Source organism: Hyperolius riggenbachi, chromosome 2 (genome assembly GCF_040937935.1).
Source record: "Hyperolius riggenbachi isolate aHypRig1 chromosome 2, aHypRig1.pri, whole genome shotgun sequence".
NCBI classification, from domain to species: Eukaryota; Metazoa; Chordata; class Amphibia; order Anura; family Hyperoliidae; genus Hyperolius; species Hyperolius riggenbachi.
In genome coordinates this window covers 86,575,552-86,594,820 of record NC_090647.1, presented here as the reverse complement: position 1 = coordinate 86,594,820, position 19,269 = coordinate 86,575,552, and the positions used below count along the sequence as shown (strand labels likewise).

The 19,269-nt window shown below is 44.7% G+C and overlaps 1 protein-coding gene across 13 annotated transcripts in view; it reads right to left on the bottom strand.

Annotated features, from left to right (window-relative positions):
- The window catches only part of MTUS2 (microtubule associated scaffold protein 2), a 737,980-nt gene that overhangs the window by 64,478 nt on the left and 654,233 nt on the right, over window positions 1–19,269 (bottom strand). Inside the window, exon 1 of one of the 13 annotated variants that reach the window (XM_068267024.1) lies at window positions 405–644. The exons of the other annotated variants lie outside the window; for them this stretch is intronic. Coding sequence (XP_068123125.1) covers window positions 405–443 — 39 coding nt within the window. The 5' untranslated portion in view covers window positions 444–644. Of the gene's footprint in view, window positions 1–404; window positions 645–19,269 lie in introns of those variants that run through there. 13 annotated transcript variants of the gene reach the window in all.

The window sequence follows — 19,269 nt, the reverse complement described above, 5'->3', positions numbered from 1 at the left end:
TGTATCCCCCAATTTCATAAATATGCCCTACACGTGCCCAGGGGGGACATTTGGGGACATTGGGGTGATTTGAATCAGTGCACCGCCTTCACAGCAAAGTATAAAACCATAGCTGATTGAACATGTGCTAGATGTAAAGCAGCAGCTATTAATAATAAATAGCAATAGCAAGCAGTCATGAACTATTCATTATAGAACAATAAGCTACATTAATAACGTTGAGAGATGATGGAAGGGCTTCTAGGTAAGCACAAAGCAGCCAGCTCTCTTTATTCCAGCAGCAGCAATGTGTGATGATAAAACCAACTGTTGTGTATGGGAGCCCCTCCTCTGGCACACGCCGGGCAGCCAGCAGCACAGACAATAAAGCAGACATTACAGATGGAGAAAGAGGAAGGCACTACCGTGGTGTCCGAGCAGCAGCAGCAGCAGCACTGGCCCATCCTGGCAGGCTCTCCGGGAACAGAGGCAGCTTCATTCAGAAGATCAGTCTGGCTTCAGCTCGTACAGAAAGAGCTCGTGTCTTCTCGGCGCAATCCAGCTGAGCGTCTTGTAGGAATACAGGCGGCTAATCCAGCGAGCAGCACATTGGCAGCCGGCAGAGGGGAGGCTCCCTGCTCCGACAGCTGATCGATAGCTGCATAATGAGGCGACATTTACCAGCAGTTTCCCCAGGCTGGTGTGACTATAGGATGCAGCGATCCGTCACCCTTGTCTGTGATGACATCACTCTGTAGTGACTGTGCTTTATGGAGCAGCGATGGGAATGCCAGACCAGTGCAAAGCCTTCCCTCTCATGCTGCTGGCTCTGGCTAGTGTGCACATTGCAACCGAGACCTCCTTTGTTGTGAAATGATACTGCATAGTAATGATGATGAGGATTGTTACTACTATGCAACTTTTACTTTGCTAGTTCTCTAGCCAAATGTGTTTCTGTACATTGCCCTTTAAAAAAATGTATAGCTGAAAGGACAATTGAAGTGAGGAGAATATGGAGGCTGCCATATTTATTTCCTTTTAAATCTCTCTTTACTTACCTGGAGCTTCTTTGAGCCCCTAGAAGTCCTTTGGATCCCTCGCCACAGCTTCACTCCTCCTCGTGTCTCGCTGGACGCCTATAAGTACTGCCCAACCATTGGTGGGTTGGCGCTTATGCACGTGCACGGGGACATGTGCGTCCACGTCACCGGGCGCATACTGTGCCTGCCCAAAAGGACTGCGCCTGTGCAGTACATGTCCGATGACATACATGCACAGAAGCTCCGACCCGACGATGGGTCGTCATACTTACAGGCGGCCACCGGTATATCGGGAGGAACCCAAAGGACTTCTAGCGGCTGGAAGAAGCCCGAGGAAAGAAATTATTTCTGCGCCTTGGGAGTCTTTTAAACAATACCTGTTGCCTGGCAGTCCTGCTGATCTATTTGGCTGCAGTAGTGTCTGAATAACACCAGAAACAAGCATGCAGCTGATCTTGTCACATCAGATAATGCCAGAAACACCTGATCTGCTGCATGCTTGTTCCGGGTCTATGGCTAAAAGTATTAAATCGGAAATCTGTACACATCGGGGCCGCAGCTCCTCTTCCTGATTGGTGCGTGCAATGGCCGCACATGCACAGAAGCAGGAAGCCTGCGGCTCTGTGCTACTGCGCAATCGGGCTCAATCAGCTATTGCACGCACTTTAACTAGGAAGAGAAGCTGCGAGCCCCTACGTGATTAGCAACTATGCATTGAATCTTCCGGGGGGGCGCACTCAGCAACGGGGGACCATGGAATAGTGAGGGAATCCTCAATAGGATCCTGATGCTTCCCTCTCTAGGTAAGTATCTCTCTCTCTTTAGGTAAGCTTTGGCTCGGGTACACTTTAAGGTGCATACACACCTTTTGACTTATGTCACCCGTCTGAAACAAGCAAGAAAAAAGTAGTTCCCTTTATATATAAATATATAAATCAATACATGATCACTGCAGTTTCATCATAGAAAAGGGAACTTTATTTACCAACAATTCAATATAAAAACACTTAAAATCACATAATGACCCCTGGGTCCAAAGATCCCATAATATCAATAGGTTACTAGGCAAGCTACACCATACGTTGCTCCCATAAAATATATATGTAGATATATATAACAGTGTATTGATCCAGCTTATTATGTCACCCGTCTGGGATTTGGTCGAAATTGTTATGCCGGCCAGTACAAACGGGTGTCAGGTATGTAGCTGACAACACGCTCTGTTGCTATGCCGTTAGATGTAGGGACGACAAAGAGGCACGTGTGTGAGGTAACATGGCGGGACAGGACAGCAGCATGAACAATGAAGTTGGCCGTCGTTCGGGTGAGTTGAGCTTCCAGGAGAAATCGGGGGGATGCTGGCCCGTACACACACTTGATTATCAGCTGAGGAGGTCGTTATCGGCTGCCTAACTTTAGTCAAGCGTGTGTGAGCCTTTAGAGGCAGATGAGCAGCAGCATGCCAGGCAACTGGTATTGCTTAAAGGAAATAAATATGGCAGCCTCCATATCCCTCACACTTAAGTTGTCCTTTAAACATATAGGTTGATCAGTCTTACCTGGGCATCCGGCATTGATAAGGATCCTTCCTGTCGGATCCCTAATGACCTCCTATGCCCAAGCATGAGCAATCATAATGCCATTTTCAACCTCCCCCCCCCCCCAACTGATAAAATCTGCTCCACCAGTTAGCCGGTCCCATTCACTCCCTGCCAAAAATGACAGAAAAATATTTATATAATAACAAGTCAGGTATATTAACACAATTCACATGCCAATTTTAAACATGGATAACCAACAGGTCCATATCTTATAAAATTTCTTCTTGGAACCTCTAATCTCATATACATTCTTATATATACTGTAGGTACAGAAGATCTGAGTGAACAGAAGCTAATAATTCTGTAATAGTTGGCACTAGAGCGTTTCTCCATTTTAGAGCTATCTGTCTTCTAGCGTAAAACAGGAGTAATCTAGCCAGGAACATTTTCGCTCTGCAATGGGCACATCTCCGAAGAGATTGAGGAGCATGGCTCTGAGAGTAGATGGTATGAAAGTGGTGATAAGTTTGGTAAGTAAAGCATGTATATCATTCCAGAACACTCGGATCTCAAGACAGGACCAGAATATAAGAAATGTGCATCTGATGCATCACATCTCCGGCATCTATCCTGATCAGCCTCTCCTGTGTATGACTAGCTTTAGCTCATAATCAGGGATTTCAGTGATTGGGAGATGTTCACTCTACATCTCCCATTCCTTTTGGAAAACCATTAGAGGCCTGGTGCACACCAAAAACCGCTAGCAGATCCGCAAAATGCTAGCAGATTTTGAAATGCTTTTTCTTATTTTTCTGTAGCGTTTCAGCTAGCGTTTTGCGGTTTTGTGTAGCGGTTTTGGTATAGTAGATTTCATGTATTGTTACAGTAAAGCTGTTACTGAACAGCTACTGTAACAAAAAACGCCTGGCAAACCGCTCTGAAGTGCCGTTTTTCACAGCGGTTTGCGGTTTTCCTATACTTAACATTGAGGCAGAAACGCATCCGCAATCCAAAATCTGCAGCAGCCCGGGAGTATGCGTTTCTGCAAAACGCCTCCCGCTCTGTTGTGCACCAGCCCATTGAAATACATTACCCTAGCGGATCCGCACCCGCAAGCAGATCGCAAACAGCAGCGGAAACGCTCCGGTGTGCACTAGGCCAGAGAGGTCTTTTTATCCTCCTACTAGTTAATTTCTGCAGTTGGTCATCCTGCTTATTATTGTACATACTCAACTTTACAAGTTGTGAAAAGCTATTTCTCTCTCCCCATCACCTCCTCGACTGAAAGTTGGGCCCACAACCATCAAACTCCTCCCCATATTAACTTATGGAGATCCTCAGCAGAGCCGGGACAAGGTCCTTCAGCACCCAAGGCTGAGACACCAAAGTGCGCCCCTCCATCCCTACCACCCCAGCCGTCACACACTGATTGCTATTAGACTAAGAGGCGCTACAGGGCCCACAACCTCCCCAACACCTTAATATCTAGTTAGATGGCTTGCAGTCACTGCCATGTATCCCCTTTTCTTATTTCTTTCTGCTTCAAACACAATTAGGAATGACAGCTGAATGAATTCTGCGCCCCCTCCTACACTAGCCTCTCCAGCCTATGCCTCGGCCCGGCCCTGATCCTCAGTTTCATTGGTGGTACAATCCTTTACCTAGTGGCTTGAACTGCTCCTCCCCACAATATGACCAGGGGTGTACTATGAAGCTACCTGAATTACGTGATTAAGGCAGCAAAATCTAGGGGCAGCGTTTGGACAAACAGTTTGGGCCACCTGGCACCTGCCTCTTCTCTGTTCTCCTCATCAATGAATCCCTACCCTCATTCCACTGGTGGCACCTTCCACGACCAATAAGGCGGGGGTGCTGGCACCAGACCGGCCATTCACAGCCGCCCGCTGCTCCTTTTGCTAACTGGTGCCGATGGTCTCGCAGGCGGTACCACAGCACCATCACTGCACTCGATCAGTAGTAGTGACATCTGCGGGGCGGCCCATGCTCCAAAGTTTGATTCAGATAGCAGAAAGTCTAGAACTGGCGCTGTCTACGGCTGCCACTATGTATCTAGACATGGCCTTGTCTCCCCATAAACGACAGACAGGTTCCATTGTAAACTTACCCGCCCCATCCGCTAACATACCCTGGCACAGTTTTCTGGAATGTAATGCTTGGGCAATGTGGTCATTATGCAGCTACCTGTAATCAATTTATCTCCATTATGTCCATGAGATCATAAAAATCATTTTTATTATTAAAGCTCATTACAGCACCATAGTTACATAGTTATTTTGGTTGAAAAAAGACATACGTCCATCGAGTTCAACCAGTACAAAGTACAACTCCAGCCCGTCCCCCACATACCCCACATACCATCATCCTCCATGGCCCTGTATAGAGTAGGAAACCGTCAGAGGTACATAATATACAGACACTGGTACATGTTAGAGAAGTTGTAGACAGCATAATTATTATAGTAACAAAAATATTGTAATTAACATAATGCACAGCAGCATAGAGGAAACAAAAGGGAGAGAGCCCTGTCCTTGCAAGCTTACAATTTAAAGCCGGTTTTATACCCAAGGCGAGTGCTTGTGGTGCGATGCCTCCTATTGCACCGCAACGCACAAATTGTAATTCATATACCCTGTGGCAGAGTGCGGTGACAGGGTCATATGCATAGCGCCACATCCCCTCACGCCCCCTTGTACGCCCTTTGCTGCCCCTCGTCCAATGACGTACTCCCTGCTGGACAGGAAGTACGTCACTTGCATTCCCAGTTTCCCCGTCGTATTTGCGTTGTTTCGCACCGCACCACCGCCAACAAATGTAAAGTTTGTGTGGAGCCCATTGACTTCCATGCATTCTGCCCCCACTGTGTCGAGGTGGAAGTCCAACAGTAACGCGTTGTTGACTTTTTGGTGGGTCGACGGCCAATTGGAAACTTCTGGCACAACGTGACGCATTAAGTGTACTACGCCCCATAGGACTTTCATTGCTGTTGCGTTCCTCTGCATTCTAGTGTATAAGGGGCCTTAAAGAATAGAGGGAGAAAGAAGAGGTGGGGCAATATAGGTGCATTTAAAGGATGTTCTTGAAAGTTAAAAGGGTTGGAGAGTGAAAGATGCATTTTGGAAGGGAATTCCAGAGCAGTGGAGAAGCTCAGGGTTTATTGTAAATTAATGCCGTTTTGTAATTTAATGTCATAAAATTGCCTTAAAGGATACCCGAACTGAAATGTGACATAATGAGATAGACATGTGTATGTACAGTGCCTAGCACACAAATAACTATGCTGTGTTCCTTTTTTTCTTTCTCTGCCTGAAAGAGTTAAATATAAGGTATGCAAGTGGCTGACTCAGTCCTGACTCAGACAGGAAGTGACTACAGTGTGACCCTCACTGATAAGAAATTCCAACAAATAAAACACTTTCCTAGCAGAAAATGGCTTATGAGAGCAAGAAAGAAGTAAAAAAGGGGAATTTCTTATCAATGAGGGTCACACTGTAGTCACTTCCTGTCTGAGTCAGGACTGAGTCAGCCGCTTACATACCTGATATTTAACTCTTTCAGGCAGAGAAAGAAAAAATGGAACATATCATAGTTATTTGTGTGCTAGGCACTGTACATACACATGTCTATCTCATTATGTCACATTTCAGTTCGGGTATCCTTTAAAGAGAACCTGAGGTGGGCAGATGGGACACAGAGGCATGTTCTCTGCCTCCTGACATGCCTTTGTGTACCCACACCGCCGCTCTCTGCTCCCCCCCCCCCCCCCCCCCGCCGCACTATAGCCCCGAGATTAGTGACAATGTTTGTCGCTATCTCAGAGGTAAACATTGAGTAGAGGAATTCCCTGTTCAAAATGCCCGCCAGGGGCGTTCCTAAAGGAATTCCAGAGCTACCATTGGGCAGCTGTCTCTCCCGGGCCGCGCCCCCTGCCCCTCCCCTGCCTTCCTGCACGTTGTGAGAGACACAACGTCTCTCGTTGCAGTGTTGTGACCTATAGGTCACAAAAGTGAAAGTGGGCCAGTGCGGCCCACAGGAGTGGCAGTTTTTGCGGCTACCAGATCCGCTCAGCCCATGGATCAGGTAGCCTACTTTTTTTTTATTTTTTGAGCCTACCTCGGGTTCTCTTTAATAATTCATTCTGCAGCCGCTGTAACGTTTTAACATTATAGATAAAACGATAACACTAAAATTCCTTGGAACTATAGCAACAGTATAAAATCAGGGGTTTCCCACACCCCAGTTTCTCTAGGTTGACCACAATGACACACTTATTTTACCCACTTATGTCTATTGGAGTGCATACCTCACACCCTACTGGTGGCAATAAGGAGCTACTGGATGCTGCCAAGCAGGACCTTTCAGTTTACTTATAGCAAAAACTACTGTCTTGCAGTGCACACAACTTTCAACATTATTAATTCTGCAAATTTGCCAGCATGTTTAAAAAATGGAAAGGCAAGGTAGGGCTTAAAGCCCTAAAACACACTACAGAGCACTTTTTGATCCGTCAGCGCGTAAAAAAAACCACACCCATTGACTTGCATAAAAAATCGTGGTAAAAATTGCAACAAAATCACCATGACGGGTCGCAGCTTCTAAAGAAGGCCAAGAGCAGCCTGATAGAAAGGGAGGCTAAAGGAACTGAGAGGCCACTTAGATTATGTGGGGATGGAAGAAGCGCCAGTTATGGCTAAATCTTGTTTTGTTTTTTTGAGTTCAGGCGTCCTTTTGTAGGTACTATCTTGGAGTTTGTTTTTACATATTTATGTTGCTGCAATCATAATGCACCACTATACTGAGTATTTTCTGCAACAAACTGATTGAGACCTTTTTACACCTTTAAGTCCAGCCTTCTGAAAGAAAAAAAAAAACAAAAAACAGCAACTTAAAAAACCCACAGACCTGCCCTGGAATTGAAGAAGAGACTTGAAGATCACAGCTCATAACGGAAGCAGGAGATTTGGGCACATGAGACAAGTGGACAAAAAGGGCGCCCCATTCACTCCCATTATAAATATCGTTTAATGGGCGCCGAACAGGGAAAAAAAGGCGCTGGAGATTATTAACGTTTAAACAAACGGCGCCCGGAGATTTTTAAGGATTTATAACTATGTTTGTGATGATTTAACTTTACAAAATGAGCCCGTGACGAATAACGTTTATAAAGATACTAAATCACTATTTCTAAAACATTTCTAAAACATTATTATCCACCTAAAAAAATTATTTACATTTTTTTATTTAAATTTTTTATTTATTAATGTCTGTAAAACATTATTATCCATAGGGGGTCTTAGGTTTAGGCACCACCAGGGGGGGTCTTAGGTTTAGGCACCAACAGGGGGGTCTTAGATTTAGGCACCAACAGGGGGGTCTTAGGTTTAGGCACCAACAGGGGGGTCTTAGGTTTAGGCACCACCAGGGGGGTCTTAGGTTTAGGCACCAACAGGGGGGTCTTAGGTTTAGGCACCAACAGGGGGGTCTTAGGTTTAGGCACCAATAGGGGGGTCTTAGGTTTAGGCACCAACAGGGGGGTCTTAGGTTTAGGCACCAATAGGGGGGTCTTAGGTTTAGGCACCAACAGGGGAGTCTTAGGTTTAGGCACCAATAGGGGGGTCTTAGGTTTAGGCACCAATAGGGGGGTCTTAGGTTTAGGCACCAACAGGTGGTCTTAGGTTTAGGCACCAATAGGGGGGTCTTAGGTTTAGGCACCAACTGGGGGGTCTTAGGTTTAGGCACCAACAGGTGGTCTAGGGGTTAGGGATAGGTACAGGGAGGGTTTTTAACAAACGTAAATATAAGTTTCAGTTTACAAACAGGGAAGATTAACGTTTTAAGAATTGCCGATCTCATACACATTATTTAGTGATTTATAAATTCTTAAAACACTATTTGTAAACGAAATTCTACACAATATTTCTATAAACGATAATACTGTTTATCGTTTACACCACGCGCCCTTTTTTCCCCGACGCCCTTTTTTGATGTACGCGCTCATAACTTACATCAAAGGAGGCAGATTTATAAATACTTCACAGCATTCATGGATGCTTTTAGATACTTTTATGTGGTGTTCTATGAAGCTTAGAATAAGTGGTGATGTTTGTGTCTTTTTCTCTAGACGAGAAGCCATCACCTGCTCTCTCCTGCTCTGCAATATCCTGCAGGGTAGATATAAAGACAGGTCTGATATTGAATTAATAAGATGCTGTGAGGGGAGTCTAATATGGCCTGTTCTATGAGACGCATATTTGAATGCAGAACTCATAAATCGTCTCCTGTTTGACATCTGTGTTTACCCGCAGTGGATAATTTAGTCATTTTTCTGACACTACTTTCTTTTTTTTTTAATAGTGTACTTTGCCTTCTTAAAACAGAAGGTATTTGCGAAAATTCAGCTTTAAGTGAGTAACTGTGGTTTCCCACAATGCAACTGAAGGGGCATAAAGAGATAATTTGCATATTCAGTAGTGTTTGGGAGACCACGATCACTCACTTAGGCCTTGTTCACATTGCATTTCGATCACGTACCGTTGGGCGTTTTTTGACACAATGACACATCACCTGCGCTTAAAAATTCCAAAAAACGCCTCTAGTGTGAACGAGCCCTAAAAGCTGAATTATCGTAAATACCTTCTGTTTTAAGAAGGCAAACTACACTGAGCGCTGCTTTTCAGTAGAAGGGCTTTTTGGTCTCTTTTAGTCCTCTATATTTTCCTAGCAGTTTTGAGTCACCCTGAGCTGCTTGGGTATTCAGTTTTTTGCTTTTTTTGTATACCGTAGTTTACCATTTTTTCCCTTTACTTGTGGAATGAGGAGTCTGATCTGTATCGGTCTGTCATGCAGCGATGACTAGAGAGGAGACAGGAACGTTTTATTATCTTCTATGTGATCACTTGTGTTAGTGCCTGAAAGGAATGAGTTCATAGCCTCTGCTGAGTAACATTACGTATTTCTGCTCTAAACGGAGGGATCAGTTATGGAGCACAGCTGGCCGGCATCACAGAGGGCGTCACCCACCTTGCCAGTCTCCACGGACAGTGGCATGCCTGCTCACTCACACACAAAGCATTAGGGTGCGAGATTATGAATCATTCATGAAACTTCTTTCTTGCTGCTGATGTTTGGAAAATGACTTGTCCACAATTTGAGAAGATATACACTGAGGGTGTTTTCACTCTATGGGCTTAATTCACTAAACGATGATAACTCATATCACGGCCGTGCTAGCGTTTTGCGCGCTTTGTAAAGCATTTTCTTCGCATGCACACGCGTATGAAAATTCATAAATTCACGTTTATGTTATCACACACGTAAAACGATAGCGCGGCAGTAATATGAGTTATCACAGCTTAGTGAATCAAGCCCTATGCGTGTTGCTGCATGCTGCATTTCTGCCTGTAACGCACACTGACCCATACATTTGTGCTCACATGTCTGCATTGCAAAGAACCAAGCTATTCAAACATAATTCCTACAGTGCGTTTCTGGATAACGTGTGGAAGATGTGTTTGCTTGTTTGTTGGTAGCTTAAAGTGTCCCTGAGATGGTACACTGGGTCTCATTTATACTTACCTGGGACTTCCTCCAGCCCCATGAGGACCACGGCCTCCCTCGCCATCCTCCTCAGCCCCTCTGTTATGGCGCTATGACTTATGGGAATCTGGTCAGTCAGGTACCACAAGTCGTACGCCTCTGGACATGCGTGGTTCAGCCGTGATTGCCCCCACCGCGCTCCCATCCCAGTACTGCTGCACAGGCACAGAACGCTTTCGGCCGTGGGAGCCAAACAAGGGGTGCGCATGCGGCTGAGTATTCGCATAAGAGCATGGCTGGCCGGAATACCGGGAGGAATAGCACAAGAACGGAGGGGTCAAAGAGGACAGCAAGGCAGGCCATGGTCCTCTTGGGGCTGGAGGAAGCCCCAGGTAAGTATAAATACACGCTATTTTGACATCGCAGGTTCACTTTAAAAGGCACTTTATTAATAAGGTGTCAAAACTCAGGAGAAAAAGTTTATTGCATATGCAGGAAGGAGAGATAAATCATGAGAAGTTCTGTATATCAACCCCAAAATCAGGTAAAATGGCTCAAGACATGCAAAGAAAACATTATACAAGGTCCGGATGAGGAATGCCAGGGAAAAGTAATGCCTTCTACTTTTTATAAATACCTTGAAACTAGAGAAACCCACATATATAATCCCTCATATTTTTATGAATAGATCGCTAATGGATCAGTCTAATTATGTAAATGCGTATTATGGAGATCACTGCTGAGAGCGGTCTCTTGCATGTACAGCACAGAGCACCACAGAATGTTATCTGTATGTAAGCTGCAGTGCCAGCTGCCTCTCCCTGTTATCACTCCCCTGGCTGGCTGCCCCTCTTCTTATCACAGACTGGGTCTCCTCTGAGCTATCTGCCTGGGACACATGCTGGGCCAGTGAATGGGCGACAGTAACCATTCCTCAAAAAGACACATTGAACAAATGAAAGTATTATTCTAATGTAAGAAAACTCAGCCTTTTGTTTAAAAATGTACACAATAATTACATAAGTTAAACAACTGAAGCCATTTTCAAGTTTAATGATTTTGGGATGTTTGTGTCGGCTGCTGGCGATCTGTGAGTTTTGAGCTCAGGTACCTTAAAATTTTGCTCTGTATTTTTGTGAGCTCCTCATATGAACGTTATCAGCCTGACTGAGTGACTACCACTTTTCTCCTGTGTATTGTTTGGCGTGTGCCGAGACACAGGGGGAATCTGTAGATGGACCCTCCTGATGTCAGACTGCAGCCTATGAGCTTAGGGGCTAATGGCCCTGTGGGATACCTCAGGTAAGTTTGCTCTTAGGCTTTTTAACCTATATCCTGTATCCACACTTGTGGATATGCTCATTGTATAATGTGTAGGATGCGGATGCATCCACTGTTAGGGCCGGCCCGCTCATGAGGCGGGGTGAAACATTTGCATCAGGCGGCACATCTAGGGGGGCGGCACCCGCCTGTCCGTGGGTGGGGGGCCGCCCGCTGAGCTGGGGGAGTAGCGGGCAGAAAGGGGGTATTGGGCCTAGCGGTGGGAAGGAGGATCGGACCCCCCCTCCCTCGCCTGGGTGCCCCGACCTGCGCTCCCCTCCAGCTGTAAATAGTTAAGTACCAGTGTATAGTTTAAGAGGCAACGGGCGGGGATCACTAACCTCTTCCGTGTTCCAGCGAGCGCTCCACTGACGTCACTTCCTGCAACGCCGCCCACTGTATTGTAAGTGGAGGGTGTTGCAGGAAGTGACATCAGTGGAGCACACTTTGGAACGCGGAAAAGGTGAGTGATCCCCGCCCCCTTCCTGCCCGCTACTCCTCCAGCTCGGAGGGCGGCCCCCCACCCACGGGGAGGGGGGGGGGGGGGCGATTTTTTAAAAATTTTCCTCAGGCGGCAAACAGTCTAGGGCCGGCCCTGCTGTTAGTCTGGGAACCCTCTAGGAGATTGGCCTTGATGCTGGCAGAGAGGCTTAACCCACGTGCCTGTAGTATATGTGGCACCAACAAGCTAGTTTATTTTGGGATATTGTTTTAGGCGCTGGCTATCTGTGAGCTCCCTTTAAATTTTGCTCTAAGTATTTGCCCAGTCTTGTGGGTTCCTCATATGATGGTTATCAGCCTGATTGAGTGACTACCAATTTTTTTGCTGTTACTAAAAGACAAAACATCAGGCTGCACAGTACCAGCTTGTACCGACAGAAACTAAATGCAGCTGTCGGGCTCTGGGCTCCAAGCGGTTGATTCACTAAGAACAATAGCATGCCTGTTACTCTATTTAACCTTGTGCACCTTAACCTCCTTAGTGGTAACCCTGTGCTACACACGGGGTAGCCGCCGCGGAGGATCACATGGCCCCAGGACATTTTCTTTTTTTGAAATGGTGGCATATGCTTTAGCTAGTGGTTTGCTAGCTAAGCGTATGCATAAAATTGCTCCGGTCCCCCGCGATCGCCCGCAATAGCTTCCGCTATACGTACCCCCCAGCGTTCCCATGCCGGCGCAGCCACCCAATCGGCCCCAGGCTTCGCGATGACGGCGATCGGGATTACGGCTGATGTTATGACGTCATCTCCGATTTCGCCATAGCAACACCGGAAGCCGATCGGGAAACTGCGCTTTTTGTAGGATCATGGCGAGGTATGTATAGCCGGAGGCGATGGGCATACGCTTAGCTAGCGAAATGTTAGCTAAAGCGTTAAAAAATGTTGGGGGGGGGGCAAAAAACCTCCTGGCGGACGCAGCCTCTGAAACTGCGTACCGTCAAGGGGGTTAATGCATGCTACATGCACACGGGATGAATGGAGCGCCCACTATTCGCTAAGCTCCTATCACTAAAGGTAATAATGCATGCTATGCTGCCAATAGTGCCCATAGCGTAAGGTTACATAGCGGGAGAAACAGGAGTTTACTTCCGCTATTTTCTTAGTGAATCAATTCCCAAGTATTTAATGCTGCCGGACTCTCCAAATCCTGGTGGGGCTTTTATTGTGTCTCCCTAAGTGTAACTTTCAATAGTGATAGGCACATAGAAGGGGGGAAGGGTAGAAACAGCCTGGAAAACTGATACACTACATTTCTAATAGTTTGATATTAGATTAAAATATAAAATCTAACAAAAATTTCTTACAAATGGATGCCCTCTCAATCAGGACTGGTTCTAGACTTTTTGCTGCCTGAGGAAAGCTTGTGAGGATACGCACCCTTCTACTCCCCCCCCCCCACCCCCATTTGGAATGATCACACAGCATCTGAAAATGTTTACCCTCAGAATAGTTAGGTAGGTAGCCAGGTACAGGTGCCCCCTGTATAGGTTAGCCAGGTATAGTTGCCCCCAGTATAGGTTGTATAGTTGTCCCTAGTATAGGTAGTATAGTTGCCCCCAGTTTAGGTAGTATTTTTGCCCCAGTATAGGTAGTATAGTTGCCCCCAGTATAGGTAGTATTTGTTGCTCCAGTATAGGTAGTATATTTGCCCCCAGTATAGGTAGTATAGTTGCCCCCAGTATAGGTAGTATAGTTGCCCCCAGTATAGGTAGTATATTTGCCCCCAGTATAGGTAGTATAGTTGCTCCAGTATAGGTAGCTAGTATAGCTGCCCCCAGTATAGGTAGTATTGCTGCCCTCAGTATAGGTAGTATACAGGGTGGGCCATTTATATGGGTACACCTTAATAAAATGGGAATGGTTGGTGATATTAACTTCTGTTTGTGGCACATTAGTATTTGTGAGGGGGGAAACTTTTCAAGATAGGTGGTGACAATGGTGGCCATTTTGAAGTCGGCCATTTTGAATCCAACTTTTTTTTTTTGTTTTTTCAATAGGAAGAGGGTCATGTGACACATCAAACTTATTGGGAATTTCACAAGAAAAACAATGGTGTACTTGGTTTTAACGTAACTTTATTCTTTCATGAGCTATTTACAAGTTTCTCTTTGTTTACAGCCATTGACATGTCACCGTGATTAACACGTGAGGAGCGGATAGAAATTGTGCTGATGTCTGGTGAACGCAGTAACCGGGTCATTGCAGCAGATTTCAATGCAATACGCCCTACAAGACCACCTATCTCCCATGCTACAGTAAGCAAACTGCTTGCTTTTATTAAGGTGTATCCATATAAATGACCCACCCTGTAGTTGTCCCTAGTATAGGTAGTATAGTTGTCCCAGTATAGGTAGCTAGTATAGTTGCCTCCCAGCCTACTCCCTCCTCCCTCCCCCTGGCCGCCACTTGTGTTACCCTCTAACCACCCCACGCATCTCGCACTCCTATCCACGACTGCAGGACTTCACTAGAGCTGCCCCCATCCTGTGGAACTCTCTCCCACTGCCCATCAGGCTCGCTCCCACCTTCAAAAAAGCACTCAAAACTCACTTCAAGGAGGCCTACATCAACTCAACACTGCCCTAATCCTTTCTGCCAATAACGTCTTGCTGCACCCCCTCCTTTTGTGTCACCAACCCCTCCCTCTAGATTGTAAGCCTTTGGCAGGGCCCTCTCCCCTTGTGTATCATACTTGACTGTGTGCACTTTACCCAGAATTTGGAACTTGTTACCACTACCACCCCAGTGTATGATCTGGCATTGTACTACTGTCTGCATTGTGTTGTGTATCTTTTTGCTATTACCTGTATTGTTGTATCTATTGTCTATTACGTGTATTGTGCTGTCACCCCTGTTATGATTGTCTGTAACCTTATTTACTGTACAGCGCTGCGTAATATGTTGGCGCTATATAAATCTAATAAATAATAATAATAATAATAGTCCCTGGCCAAGCCCCTCTCCTTCCTCCTAGGCTTCAGTCACAGCAGCGCGACCTGCGGGTGTGTGGGCGTTGTATTGGTGGGTAGGATGCCGCTACTATACAGGGGCCCCGGGGAGCACGTAACAGTTAAGGGAGAGCAGCACTCAGGGTTCCGGGGCAAGTGCCCCCCTTGCCTTAATAGAAGCGCCGGCCCTGGTTGCAAGCAGGGGTAGTAATCGATCAATTGTTTCATAGATTTTTAATGCATTGAACAGTACATAGCAGTGGCAGCAGTGTTTTGGAAATGATTGATTTCGACAAGGAGGTAAACAGATGAAGGCTCAATATCAGTAGATATCAGTAATGTAGCTTATCTAATATTGCATAACTTATTCATAGTCTGGGTTGGAACAATTGTATGTGAAGTCTAGCATAAGCTTGTCATTTAGGACATCTGTTCGCCTCAGTGGGTACATTGAAATGCAGTGTGATTGGCCAGGGAGCAGACTATGGCCCTGCAGGCAGCAAAAAGGAGATGACCTGACATGTGCTGAATACTGAATGGCTGAAGAGAAGATTATTATACAATCAGAACCTTCTACATGTATCACCAGCAGAACTCCACACAGAATAGGAGGCAAGGACCTAACTACAGGGGAGAAGCCCCTACAACCACAGGGGGGCCCAGAGCTGTAAGGGGGCCCTAACTACTACTCCACTGCCTCCGATAAAGGGGTTCAGCCTTCAGATCAGGTGTTTTTGTGGCTTCACTTGTTATGGGTGTGAAGATCATGATGACCACACCTGTTTTATGACCCTTGTGAGATGGACCCCAAGACAATGAGGGTCACAAGGGGTAGGCAAGGAACAGGGTGTCAACATTGGGAGGCCCCATCAAACTTGGCCAAAATGAAATGTCGAAACAATGGCAAAACAAAGGCAAAAAATGTACACCTTTGTCCCAGAGTAAAATGCACTTTAAAGAGGAGACGTTAGGTATAGGGTCTCAGAGAAAAAAACACATATATCAGTAGCTAAATATTGGCTGTACTTACATTACATATGCATTTCACTGTCAACGTTTGGATTTTTATATAGTATTTGCAGAGAATGATGCTCCTGACAGCTCATGGCAGGTTCCATGTTTGTCTGTCTCCTATGAAGCCAATTGTGATGTCATATCCTCCCTGCTTCCTGATGATTCCACTCACAAAAAAGATCCTAATGGACAACACTACTGTGCAGTGAATATTAATTAGCCATGTGGCTAGAAACAATAGTGGACTCATGCAGTATACTCTAACGGAACATGTGCCCTGTGATTTTTCAGTGCTGGCTGCTGTTACAAGCTGCTGTAACATGAGCCTGTAACGTCTCACTGAGAAAGCAGCCTTAGGGCGTGATAGGGAAATGAAGGGGATGACCCAAGGTACTGCAGTGAGGAGAAGAGGCAGACCCAGAATGCTTTGCAGTATCTGTTATGCGTCCTGCCGGCCTCCTTCAGAGCTTGGGAATAACCAGCCTTGCTGTTCAGCACACATCATAGTAAGAGAGATTTTTAACTTCAGTAATGCCTTTTTGGCTTCCTTCTAAACTGTTTAACACAGGAGAATAGAGGTTTAAATTAGCTTTTGCAGCCTGACAGTTACTCTTTAAATTAATTTTTACTAAGTCACTTACAGTAGGTAATAAAAATCTGATGCATCTAACTGGTTTTGGACTAGTCTACAGTGGGATGCAAAAGTTTGGGCAACCTTGTTAATTGTCATGATTTTCCTGTATAAATCGTTGGTTGTTACGATAAAAAAATGTCAGTTAAATATAACATATAGGAGACACACACTGTGATATTTGAGAAGTGAAATTAAGTTTATTGGATTTACAGAAAGTGTGCAATAATTGTTTAAACAAAATTAGGCAGGTGCATAAATTTGGGCACCACAAAAAAATAAATAAAATCAATATTTAGTAAATCCTCCTTTTGCAGAAATTACAGCCTCTAAATGCTTCCTGTAGGTTCCAATGAGAGTCTGGATTCTGGTTGAAGGTATTTTGGACCATTCCTCTTTACAAAACATCACCACAGATTTTCAATTATATTCAGGTCTGGGGACTGAGATTACTATTCCAGAACACTGTACTTGTTCCTCTGCATGAATGCCTTAGTGGATTTTGTGCAGTGTTTAAGGTCATTGTCTTGTTGAAAGATCCAGCCCCGACGCAGCTTCAGCTTTGTCACTGATTCCTGGACATTGGTCCCCAGAATCTGCTGATACTGAGTGGAATCCATACGTCCCTCAACTTTGACAAGATTCCCAGTCCCTGCGCTGGCCACATAGCCCCACGGTATGATGAAACCACACCCATATTTTACTGTAGGTAGCAGGTTTTTCTTGAAATGCTGTGTTCTTTTCCCTCCATGCATAACGCCCCTTGTTATGCCCAAATAATTCAATTTTAGTTTCATCAGTCCACAGCACCTTATTCCAAAATAAAGCTGGCTTGTCCAAATGTGCTTTAGCATACCTCTGTTTGTGCTGTGGGCGGAGAAAAGGCTTCCTCTGCATTACTCTCACATACAGTATCACCCCTTGTGTAAAGTGCACCAAATGGTTCAACGATGCACAGTGACTCCCTCTGCAGCAAGATGATGTATGTCTTTGGTGCTGGTCTGTGGGTTGACTCTGACTGTTCTCACCATTGGTCGCTTCTGTTTATCCGAAATCTTTCTTGGTCTGCCACTTCTAGCCTTAACTTGAACTGAGCCTGTGGTCCTCTATTTCCTCAATATGTTCCTAACTGTGGAAACAGACAACTGAAATCTCTGAGACAACTTTCTGTATCCTTCACCTAAACCATGATAGTGAACAATCTTTGTCTTCAGGTGATTTAAGAGTTGTTTTGAGACCCCCATGTTGCTACTCTTCAGAGAAAATTAAAAGAGGAGGGAAACTTACAATTGACCCCTTTAAATAATCTCTCATAATTGGATACACCTGTGTATGTAGGTCAGGGGTCACCGAGCTTACCAAGCCAATTTGAGTTCAAATAATTAGTTCTAAAGGTTTTGGAATCAATAAAATTACAAATTTATGAACCTGCCTAATTTTATTTAAACAATTATTGCACACTTTCTGTAAATCCAATAAACGTCATTTCACTTCTCAAATATCACTGTGTGTCTCCTATATGATATATTTAACTGACATTTATTATCATAACACCCAACAATCTATATCAGAAAATCATGACTATTAACAAGGTTGCCCAAACTTTCACATCCCACTGTAGTTCTAAAGGTTTTGGAATTAATAAAATGACCAAAGGTAGATGAAATAGGAGGGGAAGATAACGAGATTGGGAGATGGAGTGAACAAAAACAAATTTGGAAAAATGTACTAACTCAAAACCTATAAAATGATCGGGGGAAAAAATACATAGAAGTAAACTACTGTGAAACCAATGGACCAGTTCATGATGAGGGACGTATGTGTGCGTGCATTATACTTGTGGCCATTGTGCCAACTGTTTGTTGCTGGATGTGGCACTTGTGGTGTCGTTTTGGCCGCGACTGGCTGTGGTATATATTTTGACGAGCTGTTCAGCTGGTTTTCCACTGCAGGGGATGTTCTCGCTAGGAAGTGGTTAAGGACCATACTGGCAAATAAAAAATAACTTACCGCCGTCCCCCTGCCCTTCACTAATAAGGGCTAGACCGGGATAATTCAATTCAACAGAACGTCCTTGTCTCTCATGACCATGTGGTATGAATGTTTGTATGTACGAATGTATGTATGTATGTATGTATGTATGTCCGTATGTATGTATGTATGTATGTATGTATGTATGTATGTATGTATGTCCGTATGTATGTATGTATGTATGTATGTATGTATGTATGTATGTATGTATGTCCGTATGTATGTATGTATGTATGTATGTATGTATGTATGTATGTATGTATGTATGTCCGTATGTATGTATGTATGTATGTATGTATGTATGTATGTATGTATGTATGTATGTATGTATGTCCGTATGTATGTATGTCCGTATGTATGTCCGTATGTATGTATGTATGTATGTATGTATGATTGATAGGGGGGAGGTCGGGTGAAGGTCTCATGACCATGTGGTATGACTATGCGTATGCATGTATGTATATATGTATGTATGACTAATTTGGGGGAGGTCGGGTGAAGGTATGTTTGATCAGCGTATAGCTATTTGTGATGCTCACTGATTTTTGTTTTCTATGAATAGCAAAAAATAATAAAGAGGAATATAATCAAACGATGATGCAAAATTGACCCAGTAACAGGAGTACCACTGTGAAGTTAATCCGCTAACTGGGTAGAAGCAGGAAGGTGTGCGCTGAGTTTGAGAAAAAAAAAATGACCAAAGTGTGC